Source organism: Ochotona curzoniae, unplaced genomic scaffold, assembly GCF_017591425.1.
Source record: "Ochotona curzoniae isolate NIBS_2020 unplaced genomic scaffold, NIBS_Ocur_1.0 contig_1014, whole genome shotgun sequence".
NCBI lineage: Eukaryota > Metazoa > Chordata > Mammalia > Lagomorpha > Ochotonidae > Ochotona > Ochotona curzoniae.
The window spans coordinates 40000001-40021857 of NW_024464920.1; the positions used below are offsets into that span (position 1 = coordinate 40000001).

Below are 21857 nucleotides of genomic sequence, written 5' to 3' on the forward strand. Positions count from 1 at the left end.
ATTTTTTCTAAAAGTTTTACATCTAGGTCTGAAACCTGCTTAATTTTTTATAAATGTAAAAACATATAATTTCACATTCTTTGTGGGTTTATGAGTTAGCCCATTGTACCCACACTATTTATTAAATACTCTTTCCTTTCTCCATTAGCAGCTAACATCCCCCTTTCATGTTACAGATTTGTATTATCTACTCTGCTCCATTGGCCAATGTTAAGCCAATAGGACATTGTTTCACTGCTGTATCTTCCATTAAAAATCTTGAAATCTAGTAGGATACCTTTCCATAATTTGTTCTTCATAATTGTTGTATCTGCTCTTAGTTCTTGATCTTCCATGTAACTTGTAAGATCAGCTTTTTTGCTTTAAAAGCACCACATTTCTCTCTGATTAGGTTGCATCTCTTCATTTATTCGGCCTCTTTGTTGCATCCCTAAATAACATTTTATCCATTTCTCCCTATGTCTTATGTTCTTTTGGTTAGAATTATTCCAAACTAAATTATATTTTTAAATCATTTATGATTTAATAATCTGGAGATAATCTTGGGTTCTCAAGATACATAATAAATACTGCCATTTTTATTCCCACAAGTCAATTTTTCCATAGTAAGTGGTTTTACCTTTCACCACCTGATACCTTATTTTTTAGTGTTAATGTCTTATTGATCCAAACTCTCGGGTCATCTTCTACTGCTTTTCTAGGATATTAACAAGGAACTGAATTGGAATTAGAGTATCAGGCAGCAACCAGCATGGCTGACAGCAACTTCACTGTCTATCCCACAAGTTTTCCTGATCACAATAAGTTAATTGGATGTATTTTCTCTTTCTCTATATAAAGAGTATCTGGCGTTTGAAATTTTAATGAAGCAGTTACATAAAGTGCATAGCATGCTATCTTTGTCACAGTAGAAATTACTGAATACTGGCTCAACATTGCCTTTAATTTGTGGCATATAAGATATTATGATATAATAAGAAATGTGTTTTTGACTTCTAATCGTTTAGAATGAGAGTCTTTGGTTATAGCAAAGCAACTCTATTAGCTTCTGGATGGATCCTGGTGACTAGACATACCAAGCCACGATTGGAAGTTTAGAGCTTTCAACCTCACCCTCTACCCTGTACAACTCTCTAACTTGTGGTGTTTGGAGAGCTGCCAACTTTTCTAAACACTTAGAGATGCTGGGAGACAGGATGCGCAGACAGACAGACACAGAAGCTGCATGCCTCTTCCCCAATCCCTTGCCTTCTGTATCTGCTCATCTGTATAATTTGTCATGCTTTTCATGATAAGCAGGCATTTACTGAGTTATGTGAACCATTTTAGCAAATTACCAAATTCAAGAACACAGCCAAGGAAACCCCAACGTACAGTCACCAATTAGAAGTATAGCTAACAACTTGGAACTTGCAACTGGCCTCCGAAGCCAAAGGCAGTTTATGGACCTGAGTCTTTAACTTGTTATCAGTTACTGTCCAAATGGAATGGAATTATTTCAAGACACCCATCAGGTGTCAAAGAATTGGCTAATGTGGAAAAACTAGGCACATCTGGTCACAATATTTTGTGCTAGATGAAAATAATCAGTTAATGCAATCATGACTTCTATATAGTGCTGACTCTTGATTTTCTTCCTTCACTCTATCACTGTATCAGTCCTGATGTTTCTCTTTTCACTCATTTTTTAAATTTTTTTTCATGATCAATCTTGTTAGATTCGTTTATTTTATTCATTCCTCCAGTAATTGATCCTGCCGATTATCTCTGGTAGTATTTTTGTGTTTTATTTTGGGATTCCCCCTGTATATTACTTCCTACTTTTTGCTTGCTTTGGATTTATCCCTCAAGTTAATAGTCCTTTAATTTTCAGCCTCTATTTTTCTGTATTTCAAAATTTAAGGTACAAATTCACCTCTATGACCACTCGAGCTACATCCTATTTTCTTTAGTATTACCATTCAGTTTTGAATGTTCTGTCCTTTCCATCATCATTTCTCCCTTAAGCCATGAGTAATTTAGAAGTAATTTTTAAGTGACAATATTCTTGGCTCTTACAATTATTACTGAGTCCTTTAGTAAATAACTCTATTTTATTACCCTGACATACAGTCTCACTGCATTCTTTTAACAGTACCCTGAATCTGAAGTGGCAATGTGCCCAGGTAACAGACCATGTTCCCCAGCTTCCTTTGTAATTAGGTTTGAATGCAAGACAAAGTTATAACAAAAGCAGTGTTAAACACTAACCACCTAAAACAACACTCTCAAAAACACAACCATTGATCAGCTCCACCACCAATCTGTTCACTCTGGTTTTTTTAAGTCTTGTTTTTATTGAAATAGCCGATTTGCATAGAGAAGAGACAGAAAGATATTCTATCTGCTGGTTCACTCCCCCAAAATGGTCACAACAACCAGAGCTGAGCTGATCTGAAGCCAAGAGCCAGGAGCTTCTTCCAGGTCTCCCACATGGGCACAGGGTCCCAAGGCTTTGGATCATCCTCCACTGCTTTCCCAGGCTGTTAGCAAGGGGCTGGATGGGAAGTGGAATATATGGAATATGAACCGGTGCCCATATGGGATGCTGGTGTTTTCAGGTGGAGGATTAGCCAGTTGAGTTATCATGCTAGACCCTAGAAATTTGCTCTTAAAAGCCCCAGCACCCACTCTTGTTTCTTCAGTCTGAAAATGTGAAATTCCTTCCTGATCATCCTCTTCTTCACATCCCACATCCAATCCATTATGATATCATATCAGCTCCATCTCCAAAAAATATTTATAAAATCTAACCACATACCTCCCACCCATCTAATCCCAAAATAGTTCCAGTCTCTAACCCCTCTCTTTGGAACATTTGAGTAACTTTCTAATAGGACTCATGGCCTCCCATAAGTCATCCAGCCAGTGAATTTCTTAAAGGAATGGAACAGGTTCTTTTCATTCCTTACTATAAAATAAATATGGCTTCAATCTTGCAAACAGAGGAAACGACCCATTGGCCATAAAGCTCTGTAGGAGCAGAATCCTGTTCATGCCATTGAACTGTAGGGACACTCCTTCTCTTCTTTAATGTAGTAAGTTCAGTCTGTCTCAAGCTGACAGCCAGACTTCACCTGGTTTGCACCACCTGAAGCTGTTATTTATTTAATTTCTAACTTTCCATTATACGTAATTTTCACTATGTAATAGGCTTCTTTACTGCTACTTTAAGTCAACCCTCTCACCATTGTTAGAAGGACAACAAGCACAATATATATGGTGTGATATTGGAATATACACAAAGCCACACACACATGATATAGGTCATTTGATATATAACTGTAACTTCTAACAGATGATGTTTGAGCTACACTATAAGAAAAGAACTGTACAGTATAAAATAATAATATATGATATATCATATACAGTTATAATATATGCTATAAAAATGACACAGAATATTTTTAAGATACATATCTGCAATCTTTTTTGTCCTATTTTTATAATTCCTTGAAAACCACACCAATACAAAAAAAAGAAGAGAGAGAAAAAAGTTGGGACGAGACCAGGTATAAAAGAACTGGCATTGTAGTACAGTGAGTTAAGCTTCTGCCAGCTACAGTTTAACTCCTGGATGCTCCACTTCCAATATAGTTCCCTGCTAATGTACTTGGGAGAACAATGAAAGATGATCCCAATGCTTCAGCCCCTTGATACTTGTGTGGGAGACCCAGGTGGAGTTTCTGGTTCCTGGTTTCCAGGCTGGGAGTGAATCAACGGATGTAAGATTCTCTAGTTCTCTCCTCCCTCTTTCTCTTTGTAATTCTGCCTTTCAAACAAGCAAATAAATTGGGAGGAAGAAAGGCAAAAGAGAGAGCAAGAAACAAAATGAAAATGCTGAATGAGGACCCAACTGCTACACCTCTAACCTCACAGGAGACTTCATTCGCTCTTCAGCCCTCACTTCAGCCACCAGATGAGGCTTATGAGAAAGCTGGGAAGCATTCTATCACTGTGTCTTTACACGCTTGTCAGCTGTACCACTCCTTGCAGAGTGCAGGTCTGTGGTCCCCTATCAGGAAGCTTTGCCTTCTGAAAGCCACATTATAAGGGACATCAGAGCGGCCTTCTTTCTCCAGTCCAGGTAGGGAGGCAGGGATCTCTTCATTGCATAGATTCTTAAAAAGCCAATTACTTAATTTCTAAATGGAAAAGTAGCTAATGAAGCAGCAAGTTGCAGGTGGCTTATTTAGACATACTCCTCTGGTTTAGTGTAGGAACAGTTAGAAAACCAGGTTATGTTTTCTATCTTTCCTCCAGCTGGCCTTTTTCTTTAATCTTAAAATGTGATTTTCCAGATCTCTTGATTTCCACTCTTGAAATTTATTTCTACTCACCATATGTTATTTTTCTGCAAGCAGTAATTTGAGACAATTCTGCGCACAAATTTTGGAAAAAGGAAGATTGCATAAGATAAAACTTCCTAACTTAGAATCACCCCTTTACCACAGACTGGGGACTTTATTTGTGACTGGGCTAAGTGATCCTGTCTGCAGTTTCCCTCAGGGCAAGTAAGAGGGAAATGAAGATAATTAGAGTCCTTTGAAGTAAATTTCGGTGTTGGCTAAAAGATTCTCTTTTCCCCAAGTCTGCTTTTGTAAACAGAGCTCTGATGGGACTATATCTGGGACACCTCCACAGCTCCATGACAACTGGACTGGCCAGCCATGGCGACCATCACCATGTGCACATCCTAGTCATTTGTAGAGATGCATTTGCACAAGGTAGGGATAAACATTCACTTCGCCTCTCAGCAAGAGATCTTTAACAACCACAGGGTAGAAGGTGGGATGGAGAAGAAGCTTGTGTCTTGATGGACACAGACAAAGGTAAGATGAAGCTGTTCTTTCTGTGTGTCGTGCCACAGTCACAGCAAAAATTTTTGATGCACTGTGCTGTCTCTTCTTGCTTTCAGAGTGTGTGATACAGTTTTTTTAAGTGTACATATCTGTATGTAAAGAATTAAAGAGATAGGGTAATTTTCAGACAGGGACTCAACATTCTATGGGAAATGTCTTTTACTATCCTTCTTATTTGAAAATGTTTTTTAAAAATGCCTCCTTTACCCATTATAAAGTTTAACCATAAAAAGGGACAGACGCTCTGTATTAACGGTAATGCCATGGCAGCTTGCCTGCACAGCACCACTCCGCTTATTCACGTCGTTGTGTAGTAAGCCCCAGAGCCCCAGAGGTCGATGCTGTGGCAGCCCTGCCCAGCACCACTCTGCTTACTCACATTTGCACGCAATTTGCTTCTCTCCCAGAGGGTCGCACTGCTCACAATGGGAACATAGAAAGGAGATTTCTGAAAGATTCGAAACAAAGCATTTGATAGTCACTTCAGGAGTTCTCACACCATTAAACTTCCATTTCTGGAATGATTTTTAGATGCAGATGCTGCTTCATTCAAACAGTGACTATTTGCTCACCAAGGATCTGATAGTGTCCAGAGTGCTAAAAGGACAATGTGGTGCCCAAATCACAACTCTTACTCTCAAGTGTCCAGAAAAAATAAAATACCACTTGTCAGGAAAGCAAGGATAACTGCACTATTACCATGTTCTCAAAAATACTAGGATTCCAAAGAGTCACATCGAGCAAGATATCAACAACAGTTATGAAGGACAGATTGTGTGCAGCCTAAGAGTCTGGATTATGTAGACGTGGACAGACACTAGACTCTCAAGTAGAGCAAACTGGAAGAGGCAATGACTTCTAGAACACCAAGTGCCCAACTCTGAGGGAGGTAGCAAGAAAGTGGCTCCAAGTGACAGAAAAAAAGTTAAAATTGCTAGAAGCCGGTGGAAATAATTGAGGGGGGTAAAAAGATGTCCACGTACTGTAACTGGAAAAAACTGTATCACAAATGCAGCTTTTACGTTGCAGCACGTGGGCCACACAGATTTCTCCAGCCATGAAACGAAGGAAACACGCCTTTGCATTTCATCCCTAGCCCAACTCTATACCGTGCACCTGATAAGCATCAAACCAAGGATTTAAAGGACACACACACACACACACACACACACACACACACACACATTGCTTAAGATCCCAAAAGGAGTCCCAAAGTCTAACAATCCTAATTTACCAACATCCTAAATTATCAACATCTGCATTTGATGCAGGAGGAAGCTCTTCAAGATAAAACAACCATATGATAACGAAAGTGTGGACACAATGCTTCACCCCACAAACCTGTCTCACATAATGCGGTCTCCAAAATCTACTTTGGAAAAGCAACTCCGTGTCTGCAGGGAAAGGAAGGAACATCACTTTACAAAAGAATCAGCAGGTGCAGCATCCGCCTGCTTACGATACGTGTCTCAGTTCTCCACCTGAGTGGGTTCCTCAGCAGGCACTCTTCCCACATACTTTCACACAGCTGGTGTCTTCTGAAGAGGGAGCAGATAGACTGACTGTGGAACCTCACCCTGGGGGTCAGTCCCAAGTGCTAGTACTTTTTTGAGTCTCACTCTACCTTGCTCTATCACAGGTCTTCTCGCAGTGAAGATTCTCAGAGCAGTGAAGGTTGTGAACAGCTCGAGTGGGTAGCATCAGTGTACTGCAGTGGCCCCAAAACTACTGTTCTCAAAAGCACGTGGCTTTGTGGTAGCCAACAGCCCGAGAAAATCGCATGCTCTGTGGCTGTGTTTACCTCTAAAATTTTTGACCACTTTTTTGACACATGAGCGATACATAAATAACTGAATATACTCAATCTGATAGTTTGAAAATATCTGCAGAAAGGAAGCAGATGTCAGGGTGTCAGGTGTCAGGGCTATATGATTTCTTAAAGAAGCTTTACATTGAGTTTTTAAGCAAGCCTAGAATACAGGTAGCATTTCTTTGTAAACAAAAAAGCATTGTAATTAACAAACCAAAAAAAAAAAAAGAGCTTGAAAGAATAAAATAGCTTGGATATTCATTGCCAATCATTAACCTGATTTTCTAATGAATATAGCATTAGGCATTCATTAACAATCATTTGTGTTTATGTTGAACAGTGGATGTATAATGAAGGTTGGTAAATGAAAGCAAAATTAAACCAGGGAATTTTGGACACTTACAAAGCAATTAACTTGTTTGGCAGTAATTACACATTGAAAGCTAAATCAAGTGCATTTAGAAAGCCACAAGAGTCGCCACATAAACCAGAGGTGCTTTGCTCTAAAATAATAGAAAAAAACCTCTCTTTCATTACAAATGAAAGAGAAAAGCAAAAGTATGGTATAAATGACAAACAAGGCTTGCGTCTAATGAAAAGAAATACGGTTACAGCCCATATGTTAGAGAAGAGGCAGGTTACCAGAAAAAATAGGACAGCTCAGCTAATTAAAGGAAGAAAAAACCTTTTGTAACAGCATTGATGTGAAAACAGGTGGTATGTGCTGGAGGGCTCAAGTTTTTGTTCTGTTCACGCGCACAGGCATGCACACACATGCGTGCACACACACAAGTCTGCAACTCGAGCCACCTATTGGTTGTGTGAAGAGTAAACACTCAATGCACAGTCAGGCCCTTTGGACAACCACTGCATCTCAGTAGCGGGTCTTTGTCACTGGCAGTTTTGTCTCAACAGTTGTGCTTGACCACACTCATTTAGCACACGGCGATAAAGGCTGGTTGGCCATTCAACACATTCAGAGACTCTGTTTTAAAAAGAAGAAGAAAGAAAGAAAAAGGAAGAGAGAATATGGTACTGTAGTAAATAAAACAGAAACTCAAGGAGAAATCATTACCGATCTAGTGCTAAAGCAAAGGAAACACAAAAGTCTCTGTGGCCATAAAATGAGTCAGTAGTCCTCCCCAAAATGCTTCCAAACTCTACTGATGTGTTCAAATGAGAAATGAACGTTGTTGGAATTTTCTTCCAAGATCATAAACCACAGCTTTGTTGCTGGGGAGGATCCTTCTCCGCATCAAGCAGAAAGATCAGCTGCAGGAGACAGCATAGCATAGATCAAAGAATTTTTCTAACTAGAGTGAACTTCGTTATCATCCTCAAAAAAGGTTGAAGATTCATGAGCTCTTCTCATGTAACAAATATTCACAACTAAGGGTTTATAAGCATGGAGAGTTAGAAGCTAAAAGAAAAGTTCCCAGTGGGGATCTGTAAAAGGCAGCTGGCTTTGTGGAAACATTTGCCAAGTGCTTGGGCATCCACTGTGCTAAGAGCAAATACTTGCTTTGCCACTGGGAACGGAAAGCACAAACCAAGGCATGGCTTTTGAAATCCGCGCGAAGGTCACCCAACTGCTACCAAATGCAAAATGTGTTTGCCATGATGGGACAGTGGACGTCTTTCAAAAGACATGATCTCTCATTGAATAGAGAATCATTTTATTCCCAGGCAGCAGATAGAGACATTAAGCTAAAAAAAAATTTCTCATCTATTTGAACCCTTTCTAAATATTTGAATGATTATAGAATGTGTCCTTAGATGTTCCTTGGTCAGATAATTGCTTCTTGGTTTTAACATATATTAATCATTATCAACATACCAGTACAGTGCTTCATTCTCTTGCAATGGCCAGTACACGTTCCTGTATTTTAATGGGTAAATGTATATAGCAGAAAATTCAGGGGATACACTATTTGCACAGACACCTGCTCGTAATATAGTATTCCTTACTTTTTATTGCCCATTTGAACTGGACTTGTTAAAATGCAGATTCAGATACAGATGGTCCAGAGCAAAGTCTGGGAGTCTATCTGTACATCAAGCTTCCATTTAACAGTGGTTCCTATGCAGCAAGTCACTGACCCACTGACCCTGGTAGTGGATAGCTGACTTAAGGCACTAGAAAGATCAAGACCACAGGCCACCAAAGTCCCAGAAATAACTCATTGCCTCTGAAAGAAAAAAAAAAAAAAGCTAGAAAGTATCATGGGGAAAAAATGAGTAATAAAGGAGCAGCTATCGGAAATAAAGCATACAAAAACATGATGTGGTCCTTAGTATTTCTCATTACCTGTAAGCTTCTGAGCTGTTGCAGCTTTGTTGAGGCCCTTTCGCCTGCGCATTCAATCGTTGAAATCAAGATAGTCAATATCAAACAACTATTGATATGCGATACACTACATTCAACACAAAGAGTATAAAAATAAATGAAGCATAATCCTAACAGTGCTTCCCCAGGATAATTGCAGTAGAGCAGAACAAAGGGTATAAAGAGTTGCAGAAAAAGAAATGGTTAGACAAATGAAAAATATCAGGAAACATTTCTTGGAAGAGTTGATCTCAACCCTGAATTAGAGAAAGTGAGACTGTCACTGGTAGAGGATGAGCATGGGCAAAGTTTAGAACCGGAAAAGGACATGTTAACTCCCATGTTAACTGCAATCAGGTGAAACAGTAGCACTGACCATGCTCTAGCTCCCTGCAGTCTCCACCAGAAGACTGTGGAGCAATCACTGCGTCATCATCAGATGTTTGGCACATTAAAAATCTGAAGCTCCAGGAATTTAATGGCACCCATCATCATGTCACTATTAAGTAGTGGGGTTGAGATGGATGCAATGTGAGTGCATCTATCTTATTGCAAAGTCTGTGTCCTGTCCGTGATTCTCCAGAATCCCCCATACTCATTTCAGGATGACTGGATTGTGCAGTTGGAGCCAGCAAGTGACAAGAGGCTGACATGTCAAGGCATGCAAAGAGCCTGTCCTTTACCTTTCTTTCCTTCAACTGGCATTTTGCTTAAAAACAAAGAAAAATAACTCAAGCCTGGCACAATAGCCTAACAGCTAAAGTCCTAGCCTTACATGCACCAGGATCCCAGATGGGCACTGGTTCTAATCCCAGACCACTGCTTCCCAACCAGCTCCCTGCTTGTGGCCAAGGAAAGCAGTCGAGGATGGCCCAAAGCCCTGGGACCCTGCACCCACATGGGAGACCAGGAGTAAGAGGCTTCATGATCCTGGCTTCGGATTGTCTCAGCTCCTGCCATTGCTGTTGCTTGGGGAGTGAATCATCAGATGCAAGATTTTCCTGTCTCTGCTCCTTTCTGTATATCTACCTTTCCAATAAAGTAAATCTTAAAAAAAAAAAAAAGAAAAAGAAAAATACCAACCCCCTGGTGGATTTTAGAGTATAGTGGGCAGACTTCCTACTTGACCCAGAATTTTGAGCCCTTTCACAGATTTTACTCTTGAGTATTGCTTATTTCTCATATTTTAAAAAGTAAAAATTTTGGCAATTGATATTTTACTCGAACTTGGTTGTTTATTATCTCTGAAAGAGTATAATTTTGGAAAAGAAAATTCAGGTGGGAAAATGCGAGACTGCATGAAGAGAATTGCTAGCAAAGCCACATATTTGGCAGCATTTTTTTAAAATGGCGCCCCCTCTTGGCAGATCCAGCCCCGTGACTTGTTTGGCCATTAAATGTTCCTGGTTTTCAGTCGTTGCTTACCCTCTTACCCAGAGCCCTCCCATAGGGCACAACTTTCCAATGTTAGCTGGTGACTGTGATTGTTGGTCACTCAGCTGGCATACGCAGTGCATGGTACAAGGATGAACAGAGAATTCTAGAAAGAGACTGGAGCGGGATACAGGCGTTGGGTATAGCACACAATGATTTTAGCATCTCCTGAAACTGTCACTGGAGGACAAGAGATGAGGCAGAAGCCAGACAGGCTAGCAAAGCTAAGTTTTGATTTTCTTCTCTCCAAAAATTGAAAGACCTAGGGCAGCTGAGAAGTTGAGAGATAGGGTATGGAGGTGAGAAAATAGGCTTAGCACAAACTATTCAAAAGCATCAATTCGTAAGCACTAGTTTTTTTTCTTAAAGGAAAACAAAGTCATCAAGGAGTAAAAGATTCTTTGAATCTCAGAAGATGTAAACCTCATTTCTCTGAAGATAAATAGGAAAATTCAAACTTAAATTAAGTAACTTATTCTTTGTGCACCATGATTCTAAAATCAGTTCCTCAATTTCTAATTGTCAGCCACCCATTTAAGAAGCTCAAGGTAGTAGTGGGCAAACAGATTAACACTGTTATATAGTTATTGTTTTATATTTATTGAAGTATTACTTGGAGACAGCTCTCTTGCACAACATTGAATATACAAACTAACTGTTCAAAAGCCCAAATTATATAGGCTTTGTCAACTCCTGTTTCAACCATTTTCTAGCGAAAGAACACTAAACTACAGGTGCTGGCACATCCTCTCTTCCTCTGTCAGTTACAGAATCCAAGAACTAGACAAAGGACATTTTTGTGCACCCAAAAGTTAGCCACTTGATTATAAATCAATGATAATAATTTTAAAGTAGTGATTAAACACCGTAAACTCCGAAAAAGATTAACTTTGGCAACAATTACTAACAAGAAGAAGAGTTTTAGTTAATCGCCTATTTCACCTATTATCACAGCTATCCTTTTAGAAGACCCATTGAATTTTGCGGAACCTGCAGTCTAGTCAAAAGAAATCACAAATCCTTAACTAACATATGCTAACTTTTCTTTGAGGAACAAAAGCAGCATCTTTGTTTGTTCCTCACCAGCAAACACCAAGCCATCTAAAAGGAGTCCTTTCAGTGGCAATGTTAGCAGGGAAATTCAATTGTATTTAATTAAGTTCTTCTCCCCCACCCCAAAAAAAACCTGCACACAGAAGCATCAAAGAGGTTATCGGGGGTCAGATGCCTGCCATGACTTTCTGACCCTCCCCAACTGCAAAATAAAAGATAGTGGTATCCCTGCTGGTAAGATGGGCTTCCACATTTGTGTCTCTCCCTCCTGCTTTAATTTAATAGCAATCAGCACAATATGGCTGCTTTTTTTCTGAACAATAGGATGGGCAGAAGTTAGATTTACAGCACTGCAAGGGAGAAGACAGGAGACAAGAGAGACTCACTATGGCTTTTAAGTTCAGTAAGAACATATTTTGATGCCATAACAAACTTGAAAATCTATTCAACAATCATTGTGGTCAAAAGTAGACAGCTGTATACTTCAGACATTTCATATTCTAGAATTATCTTCTCTTGTCAACTTTTTATTTTAAGAGGAAGTTGCAAAAAAATAGATTTCCTCCCTGCTAAAAAAGTATCATGCATTTGTCAGTTCTATGACTTTAAAATATTCAATATTTTTGTAGTGATTCTTATTTTTTATATGCCGTAATTTTTACAAGACTATTAAGAATCTTATAATAAGTATAATGTATTGACAGGGTCATAAGTAATAAATGTGTTTCTGGAAACCAGACAAAAGTTAATTACCCAAATTTTATTTAAAGTCTTGAATGCCTAATTACAAATGAGTCCCAGACATGGAACTTACTTCCTGAGACACTTTTTTGTTTCGGAAATTACATTCTTCAGTGACGCAAAAAAAGAATCTTAGAAGCTGGGGCCCAAAAGATGTCTTACAGAGCATTCACTTTAACAGCCCAGTTGATGTCTGAATTCCCCCTCCCACAACACAATCTCATCCCATTGTCATCTAGCCCACAGTTGGACAACTCCACAAACTCAGCTTTCCCTGACCACCCATTCCCAGGGAGACAATCTTTTCAAAAACAGAAAACTTAAACTACAGGGACTTTTTTTTAAGGTCAAAAACCCAAGAAGTTAATCTTAGTTCTACAACCAATTTAATATCTTGAGTAATTCACTCTCTGTGTCTTTGTGTCAAGATTCGTGTGTTCAGGTTTGTGGGCTGACTTTTCCTATAGAGCTGTTAGATCAGGAGAATGGATCATCTTCAATGTGGACACCAATTCAGATTAACTGGACAGCAGCTGTCTGGAGATCCTTCCAGAATTCACAGGAAAAAGTTAATTGACAGGTAGACATGGCTATCATGGATATGAGTAAGCCCCAGGAAGAAGGGGACACATAAACCCCTATAATATTAACTTTGTCCTAGGTATGTCTTGGAAAAAGCTGTAAGAAAGACATTTGAGGCTAAAAATTGTCCCAACAAGAGCAGCAAGGAAAGCATAACCAATAAAAACAGAAGGGCTACTTCCGGAATGATCCTAGCCTTGAAAACCAGGGCAGCCTGACTTCTGTCCTTTTAGATCAGCAAATCCAAGTTAAAAGTCAAAGATTCCAGCCAGTATTGTGGCATAGCAAGTAAAGCTGCTGGCCGCAATTATCAGCATCCCATATGGACACCAGTTCATGTTCTAGCTGTTCCACTTCCAATCCAGCTACCTGCTACTAGCTTGGGAAAAGCAGCAGATGATCGGCACAAATGCTTGAACCTCTGCTACCTGCGTGGGAGACCTAGAAGAAGCTCCTGGCTTCAGCTGGACCCAATTCCAGTCATTGTGGCTATCTTGGGAATGAACCAGTGGGTGAAATACTCTCTGTTTCTCCCTTTCTCTATATAACTGACTTTTGTATTTGCATTTCAAAGGAAAAGACTGTATGTTCACATCTGTTCATGCTCTTGAAAGCCATAGGGCAAAGTGATAAACTGTTAGAGTACATCTTATTATTCATTCCTACTCTACTTCCTGTAGAGTAGGATATAGGATATAGGATCACTGTTCAGATAAGAAAATGGAAAAGATTAGATGATGGATCCAAGAATGTTCAGTTACTAAACCAAAGGGAATGCAAACCAATGTCTGTGCCCAAAGTATATGCAAGAAACTGCACTAGCTGCTCTATTTAATTTCCTTTTAGATAGAACAGAAAAGACTGTGCTTTAGTCATGTCCTTCCTCTTCTGTCCAATCTACCACACATTAAGCAACTGAAATATCCTTTACCAACTTTATCCATTATGTATCCATAACACAAAGCATGCACATTTCTAACAGGGCTATATATTTAACTCTATTAATCATTTATAAAATATGAAACTTGAAAAGAATTAATCATCAAAGATTACCGTTACCATGCAAAGCTACAACTGTGTATCCTTTCTGTCTACTTTTCTTCCTTTAGATACAGATTCTTTATGTTTTATAAAATACAGATTTAAAAGGGAAAACTACAGAAAAAGTTTGTGATAGACAGTTTTTACTGAATGTTTATGTCCCTCCTAAAGGCACATGCTGTAATCTAGTTCTCAGTGTGTTGGCATCAAGAACTGGAATCTTTAAGAAGAACTGGGTCATGACATTTGTACCTACCTCATAAATCGGATTAATGCTTTTACAACAGAGTCTTGAAGAAGATAATTTGCTTCTCCGTCATGTAAGGATGCAACAAAAGGCAGAACCTTTAGCCTTAATCAAAACACTGAGTCTGCTGGTACCTTCACTTGGAGCATTATAGCCCCAAGACTGTGAACAACAAATTTCTATTATCTAGAAATTACCTAGTCTATGGTACTTTTTACAGCCTGAATGGACTGGCAATTACACAACACACACACACACACACACACACACACACACACACACACACACACACACACACAGTTAAAAATAGATTATTTTAGTTCCATACCTCCTTCCCCCTCTACATGCAAATCATAAAGGAACCCAAGATTATATCCCCTTAGCCACAGGCAGAGTGTCCAGTGTCATGCTCACTTATCACTAGTCACAGAGCCCTGGATTCATAGAGCACAATTACACAGACTACTGTTAGACACAGGTGCCACATCTGGACCTGTTACCAAGACATCCAAACACTACCCGATGTCCCAGGACAAGCACATTTCTGGAACTCTTTCTGCATTCTATCATTCAAACTGAATCCAAACTTTTAACCTTTGAATCCAAGTAAGTAAAATGTCGTAGCACAGGATCAAAATGAGAAACACACTGAACAAAAAGCTGGTGCTCACTGAACTGCATTTCACCTGAATGCTGAGGATGTTTAACCTCAACTCAACAGTAAAAGCAAAATAACAATAGAACACACAAGGTCAGTGGAAAGCTACAAATGTTAGCACCAAATGATTTCTATGAAAGATACTAGAATTAAGTGGATGGTTTTTGAATGAATTTGATCACAGACGCATGGTAGAGTTGCACACAGTTGATTTCTGCCTAGAGGTGACCAATGAAAACAGCCAAAGTCATCCCAACGATACAAAGGCGGTTATAAAGATGCTGATGAATACACCTTCTTTGTTTTAAATATATATATATGGCAACCCTGTACGTGGCACAGGAAGTAGCACAGCCTCTGTAAAGGTCAGAAAATTGAGACATGCATATCTAACGTGCAATAATCTGCTTCAAGTATAAATGTAAGCATGTACATCTAAAAACTCTTGGATCTTATAAAGACCTTTCTTTTCTTACAGATTCTGGATCAGCCAAGGAAATAAACACATTTTTATGCAACTATATTCTCCTCGTCTCACCTATCTCCCAACTCAGTCTGTCCTGTTACTGAAAGAGAGCCTTGGACTGACACACTAAAGCCATTAGGCAGCCTGTTTCTGGTGGCTTACACTTTGAGCTTGAGCCAGGAGTCTAGGGTCAGCCCAGGAGAGAATCAGCCAAGCAAATTACTACCTGCATGTTCTAGTCAGGCAAGCAAGTTCTGCATCACGTCGGGTGCCATTGAGCCTACTCCCAGACCCTGTAACTGCAAAGTTCATGCTTTGGTCCTTGTACCCTGCCAATACTGGCCCACAAATCAGCAACCAGAGCCTCTGCCACACCCTAAACATGTAGCAGAAGTAGTTATTGGCATTTATTTTTTTACCCAGTTGCTGGATAATGCTCTGCAAAATATCATGACAGTCTGTGACTCAATGCTTTACAGTAACATATGCTTCCAGAGTTTAATTTGGTTTTGAACAGGATTCAATGTGCTGAAAATCAGACCACAAGATATTCCTAATGAGAGACAGAACACAATAGTCACCTTACATGAAGCGTAATTATTGAACATGAATTCATGGATTGCTTGTGGAGACAGGCACAGCTGCTGCACTGAGAGAGTGCCAGTTTTACTCCCACCCTCACTCCAAGAAGAGACAATCCCTCCACCTTCTGCAGATTTTCTCGTTCTTCTCTGATTGACTCACACAATTTAGCCAGTGATTATAGAGGCACGTATGTCTTTTTCCACAGTGTTTCTTACTGGCCTTTTTTTTTTTGGCCACTGAGTTGCCTAAGTGTGGTGGGGGAGCTCATTTTGATATCTTATTTTTTATTTTCCATCACATTAGTGTGCTTCAAGATTAGCATGTGCATTAATAGAAAATAATGCATAGGTATAATATAAAAGTCATGTACGTTTTAAAAAGAGCTGTAACTCCTACAGCTTTTCAGTTCATCTGAAGAGCTGGTGAAAGTCAAAGACTGTGAGAGATTCTAGAAACCAAAGGGTTCAGTACCTCACAGGCAACAGGGAAGAATGGTTGTTGAGCAGCATCGAATGGAACTAAAAACATAGGCGGAAATACACCCATTTTATTGGGAAATGGGACAACCAGAAAGCTCCTTATTCACAAAGGTTCCAATGAGAAACATGTGGGAATACCATATCCTCCTGCTGAAGAAAGCCACCAGGCCTCCCATGCCCCAAAACAGTAGTAATGTACAACTTCCCTAAGTAAGAAATAACGTTTGTGCATTGTGCACATCCATACACAGGCAGGTAAAACAGAGCTAACTGTAGAGAGTGAGCGGATACATGTGTTTGCCCTGATATAACAGCATTGCAAAGATGCCATTTTCTCTGTGGAAATGATTTCCAGTTCCACACTTAGCACATTTTGAATTTATTTTCTTTCAAATGGTGACTTGAGAATTGAATCAAAAACTTCACTTCGCTTTCTGTGCCCCAAGCCTTGCATGTCAAAAGCAAACTCCATTTCTGAGTGAAAAAAAAAAGTGATTTCACAACACTTGCACAAAAGACATTACAACTTCTGTGCAATAGGCAAAAGGCTGACTTCTAATGTTGATATAATTTTAATAAAACGAAGAGCCCCATCCTTGTGTCTACCCCAAAATTTCATCTATCACTGCAATAAATGCTACCTGAATGTACCAGCTCAGAAACAGTTGCTTTAGATATATAAATTAGGCCCTTCAACATTGAGGAGGAAATTGAACATAATCCAAAAAAAGGGAAACATAAATGCTACTTCTCTCTTTTGTCCCTGAAATATGAACAGTACCTGAGTCATTTTGATGAGAAAGTCCCAAGCCTTCACTGTGGCACAGTCTGTTTGCTCTAAGTGATCCAAATCAAGTAAACCTAATTATCTGGTAACACGAAGCAGTTTCCTTGCCTCTTCTCTCTTATCATTCTCCTCCAATCCGTCTCACAAATTGACCTGGATTGATCTTCCCAAAGAATAACCTTCATGTATTTCCCCTGCTCTGAAATCTCCAAAGGCCCACATGCTCCTCTGTTTGGCATTTAGGAGCTTACATTCTTTGTCCAAACCACTTCTCCAGCCTTGGCTCCCTGTACCCCTTTCTGTACTGTCTTACCCATCCTCTCACTATCCATGCTGCATGCACACTCATCTGTTTCCACGACAGCCTTCACACTGTGCCATCTGCCTTCAACGCTCTATCCGCCCTCTCTGCATCCAGTCCCAACCTTAATGACCCAAGAGACCAATCTTAACCTCTAAGTACTTTGAAAGATTATCATGCTCATTTTTAAATCTCTTCTGTAACTAAAGTGCCTTGAACTGGGTAGATAGATAAGTGGGTAAATGCAAAGACAGATAGAAGAAATGACTGGATTGATGGGGAGTGGAGTTGGATTAAAAAATCTTTTAATACCGATCAGTATAGAGTTAATACAAGTATCATTCCAGTGTCAGTTCCAGAACAAAACAGCCTTTTCCAACTATCTCTCAGCTATAAGTGGGTGAGTGATAGAATGACAAGTGAATACACAGATGGAAGGAAGGCTGGCTGGATGATTCAACATTGGATTAATCAATGAATTGTGAGATTTGACTAACAAAAACTACATACTACCAAGTCAGTTAACACTAAAAAGAAAATTCTAAGAAAAAAACATCATTAACTTTCTGATTTTGGCCCAATCCAACTTTATACACAAAGACACTAGAAGAAAACTTTTCTACTCTGTCCTTTGGCCAAGAGATATTCCGAAAAGCTGTTTAGTTCTATAATACATGGTGTTTAGACTAACTCTAAGCAGCTCATCTTTAAAAGACTATCCATACCGATCCTCCTTTCATTAACTGGAAAAATCCTTTTTCTCAATATAGTAATCATCATGTTTGAAAAAAATCAGGTTGTAGGTGAACATCATTTGCTAAACATGAGTTTCTTAGCATCAAAACTAAGGTTCATTAAAACTAGACAACAGCAGGCATCACTCAGATTAAACAGCATAGCCTCCTCTTACCCAGCATCTAATGTTAAGATAATTTGATCTCCAATAGGCAAGAGTTCACCAGCAGCTACTTTGGTGTGGAAGAAAGACTGGCTCAGACCAATGTGTTTCACTGCAATAAATACTAACAATTTCTAACCCATCACTAAGCAGAGGGGCAGAAAATCTTTTATAAACTATTTCCAATAAAGTCATTCTCTATATACAACATTTCTGACAGCCATATTAGACAGTCTGCTAGTACTATATTTACTACTGACAAAAGTATGGAGCTTTTATGTGTGCTTCCAGCAGTCTGAGCCCATCATGGAAAGAGAAAGAAGCAGGTGAGTTATAAACAGCCATACTAGAAAAGTGATGTCCATTCCAGCTTTAAGATAGTCTGTAAGATTTCCTAAAGAAGACTCTGCTGAGTAGCTAGGATGTAATAGGGGACTCTTGTATCCGACATGGAAATACACGGTCTGAGTTCTGGAGATACTTCCAATCCGGCTTCCTGCTTGTGCATACCCTGGAAGGCAGCAGGCCATGGCTCAAGTTCTTGGGTCCTTACCATTTGGGAAACCGGGATTGAGTTTCAGATTCCTTGCTTGGGGTTGGCGCCATCCTCACAGTTAGAGGCATTTGGGAGCTGAACAGTAGATGGCAGATCTCTGTCTGCCTCTGTCTCTCTGCCTTCCAAGTAAAATATGTAAAACATAAACAAAAATTATAAAGAACTTGCCATCCAAACTTAGCCCTCATTGAAATGGGAGTGGGAACATAACGTGAGCCCAGGGAACTACGCACATGCAGACAATCACAGTGAGGGCAGTGAGAGTCCAGTAGAGGGAAGAAAGGAGCTTCCCTGGGTTCAGATGACAAAGCACCTCAAACACCTGTAAAGAAATTTGGAAAGCATCATGAAGGTAATGGGAAGAAAGTTTAAAGCAAATGTGTAAAAATCTTGTAGAAACGTTTATTTATTTGAAAGGTAGCATTACAGAAAGAGAGGGAAACAAAGATCTCCCAACTGCTGGTTCACTCAACAAATGGCAGCAACAAACGGGCCTGGGCCAGGTCAACTCCAGGATGGCAAACATGTGGGCCATTTCTGCTGCTTTTGTAGGCACACTATCCAGGAGCTGGATCCTGCGTAAAGTAGCCAGAACTGAACCAGTGCCCATATGAGAAGCCAGCATTGCAGGTGACAGCTTAACTGGCAGCAACACAGTACCAACTCCTAATGTGTAAATTTTTAAGCAGAAAGGATATTTCAAAGAAATCACGTAGGCTCCAAAGTGGAGGTGGCATGGAAAGAACAAGACTAAGGAGCAGAATCAAGGCCAAGCAGAAGGGTCTTGGAGAAAATAAGACTTTGACCTCCCCAAGGCTACTTCCATAATCTAAACCAGCCACCACAACCATGCTGTTGAGACCTATAAGACCCCCAAGATCCCAGCTCTCTGCATGGCCCCTGTCCAGAGTTCACCAGGATGAATTTCCACATCTTCAGTTCTGCCCAGCGTACATGCCATTTCTTCTGGCCTGGGTCTAATTTTTTTAAACTAAACTTGATTTCCCCTATTTGGTCTTTGGATCTTTTAAAGACTATTAGCTCAGGACCATTATTTGTTCATTTCTACGCAGGTCACCCTGGTCAGCACTTTGCCATAGCTCTGGCCTTCTGGGGCTGAAACCTTGTTATTACTGTCCTCCAACGGAACCGGATCAAGGGGATTAGACTCAGGGTTTTCTGCCATAAAACTAACATTATACAGGGAGATTTTATGCAACCAAAAAACACCCATAATTGATAGTATACATTATATAATATGTATATTTCATGAGATCATACTTACATCATCTTTCATATGCACACATTTTACATAGTGGTTATCACAATAAACATCTTTTTGCAAGTAGCATTATATTGTAGAGATGTTCTTATTGCTGCAGCTTTATAATTGGCATTGGAGAGGGCTTGCTCCTATCCTCTCAGCTGGGCTTGCTGTATCCCCTTAACTGAACCTTAGCACCAACAGACACAGCCATAGCATGTGGTACACCTCAGAGGCCTCTTTCCTCCCAAGATGTGAAGTTCTTATGAGCTGCCAGCTTAGGACACAAATGTCAGTATCTATGAAGTTGTATAATGTGTCAGGATGAGCCCCAATCTTGCACCTTGTGTACCCCTTTATTACTCATCAATCATCAGCTCACATCAGCACCCGCTTTCTAACAAGAACATTCTAAAGCAATAATCCTTAAGCTTGTGCTTGCAAGAAAATTGAGAGGATCAGAACTTTTTGTGGTACATTTCAAAAGAAGTTGCAAAATCTTGTACTTCATTAAATAATCACCATGTGCCAGTGTGATAACATTGAGTCATTGGGAAAGATGGCCTGATGCCCAAGAAGCCTGTCTGAATTACATCTACGTCGTCTGCGATAGAGGCACAGGGAGAGGAAAGACCACAGGAACTAATGAGAAATGAGGAAAAGAGAATGGAGTAAGTGACTGTGGTCAAAAAAGTACAAAGATAAAAAGATCCAATAGATGTAAACTAAAGAATACTTTAGAAAACAAAATGGAGACTAGTGTTGTGACTTAACAAGTAAAGGCTACCACCTGTCACACCAGCATCCCATAGGGGCACCTGTTGTGTCTCAGCTGCTGCACTTCTGATCTGACTCTCTGCACGTGACCTAGACAAAACAACCAATGATGCCCCACAAGCTTGGGTGCCTACTACATGGGAGACTGAGATGAAATTCCTGGCTCCTGACCTCAGCCTGGCCATTATGGGCACCTGGAGAGTGAGCCTGAGAATGGAAGAGCTCTCTCTCTCTGTGTCTTCCTCTCTGTAACTCTTTCAAGGAAATAAATCTTTCTGAAAAGTACTTATGATATATTAACTAAAAGTGATAAAAAAATAATTTTTTAGAAATCCTGGGATAATATAATCCTCTAATACAACAATATTGTTTCAACATTGTCCCAAAACAACTGTCCCAAAGAAAACCATTCTAAAATCTGAAAGCTGAAGACCTGAAGTCTAGACAAGTGTTCCTACAACAGATAAGAATCAATCACCAGGACTGTCCTGATATGAGCTTTCCGGACAGATGACTAATAGCAAAATACTTCAGCCCTTTTCTCCTGCTGCATTCATCTTAATAAAGAAAGAAAGAAAAGAAGAAAGAAATGGCCTAAGAAAATTGGGCCACATGTATCTGAAATATATTCACTGGCGCCAAAGGACAAAATTTATGCATAAAGAGGTATTTGACCTTGATTGGACTCAGTATTGAATTATTAAATCATTTCCTAAATAAAGGAGAGGTGTAGTTGAACAAGGCAACAATGGGATAACACTCAAGCAGCGCTCCATTGTGAACAATCTCTTGTTCTATTCAAATCTCTTTAAATTCACCAAAATGAATTTGAGGCCCGTAAAGGTCATGACTCAAAAAGGAAAGACTCAAAATTGATTTAAAGGGGCTAATCAAGGAGATTTTGCAGTACTTTAGAGAAACAACCTTCTGAAATGGAAGAGAATTGGCCAA

General features: G+C 39.6%; 1 protein-coding gene across 1 annotated transcript in view; it reads right to left on the reverse strand.

Annotated features, from left to right (window-relative positions):
• The window catches only part of CUNH12orf42 (chromosome unknown C12orf42 homolog), a 109680-nt gene that overhangs the window by 57265 nt on the left and 30558 nt on the right, over positions 1-21857 (reverse strand). Inside the window, exon 3 of the mRNA XM_040987993.1 lies at positions 5281-5349. Coding sequence (XP_040843927.1) covers positions 5281-5349 — 69 coding nt within the window. The remainder of the gene's footprint in view (positions 1-5280; positions 5350-21857) is intronic.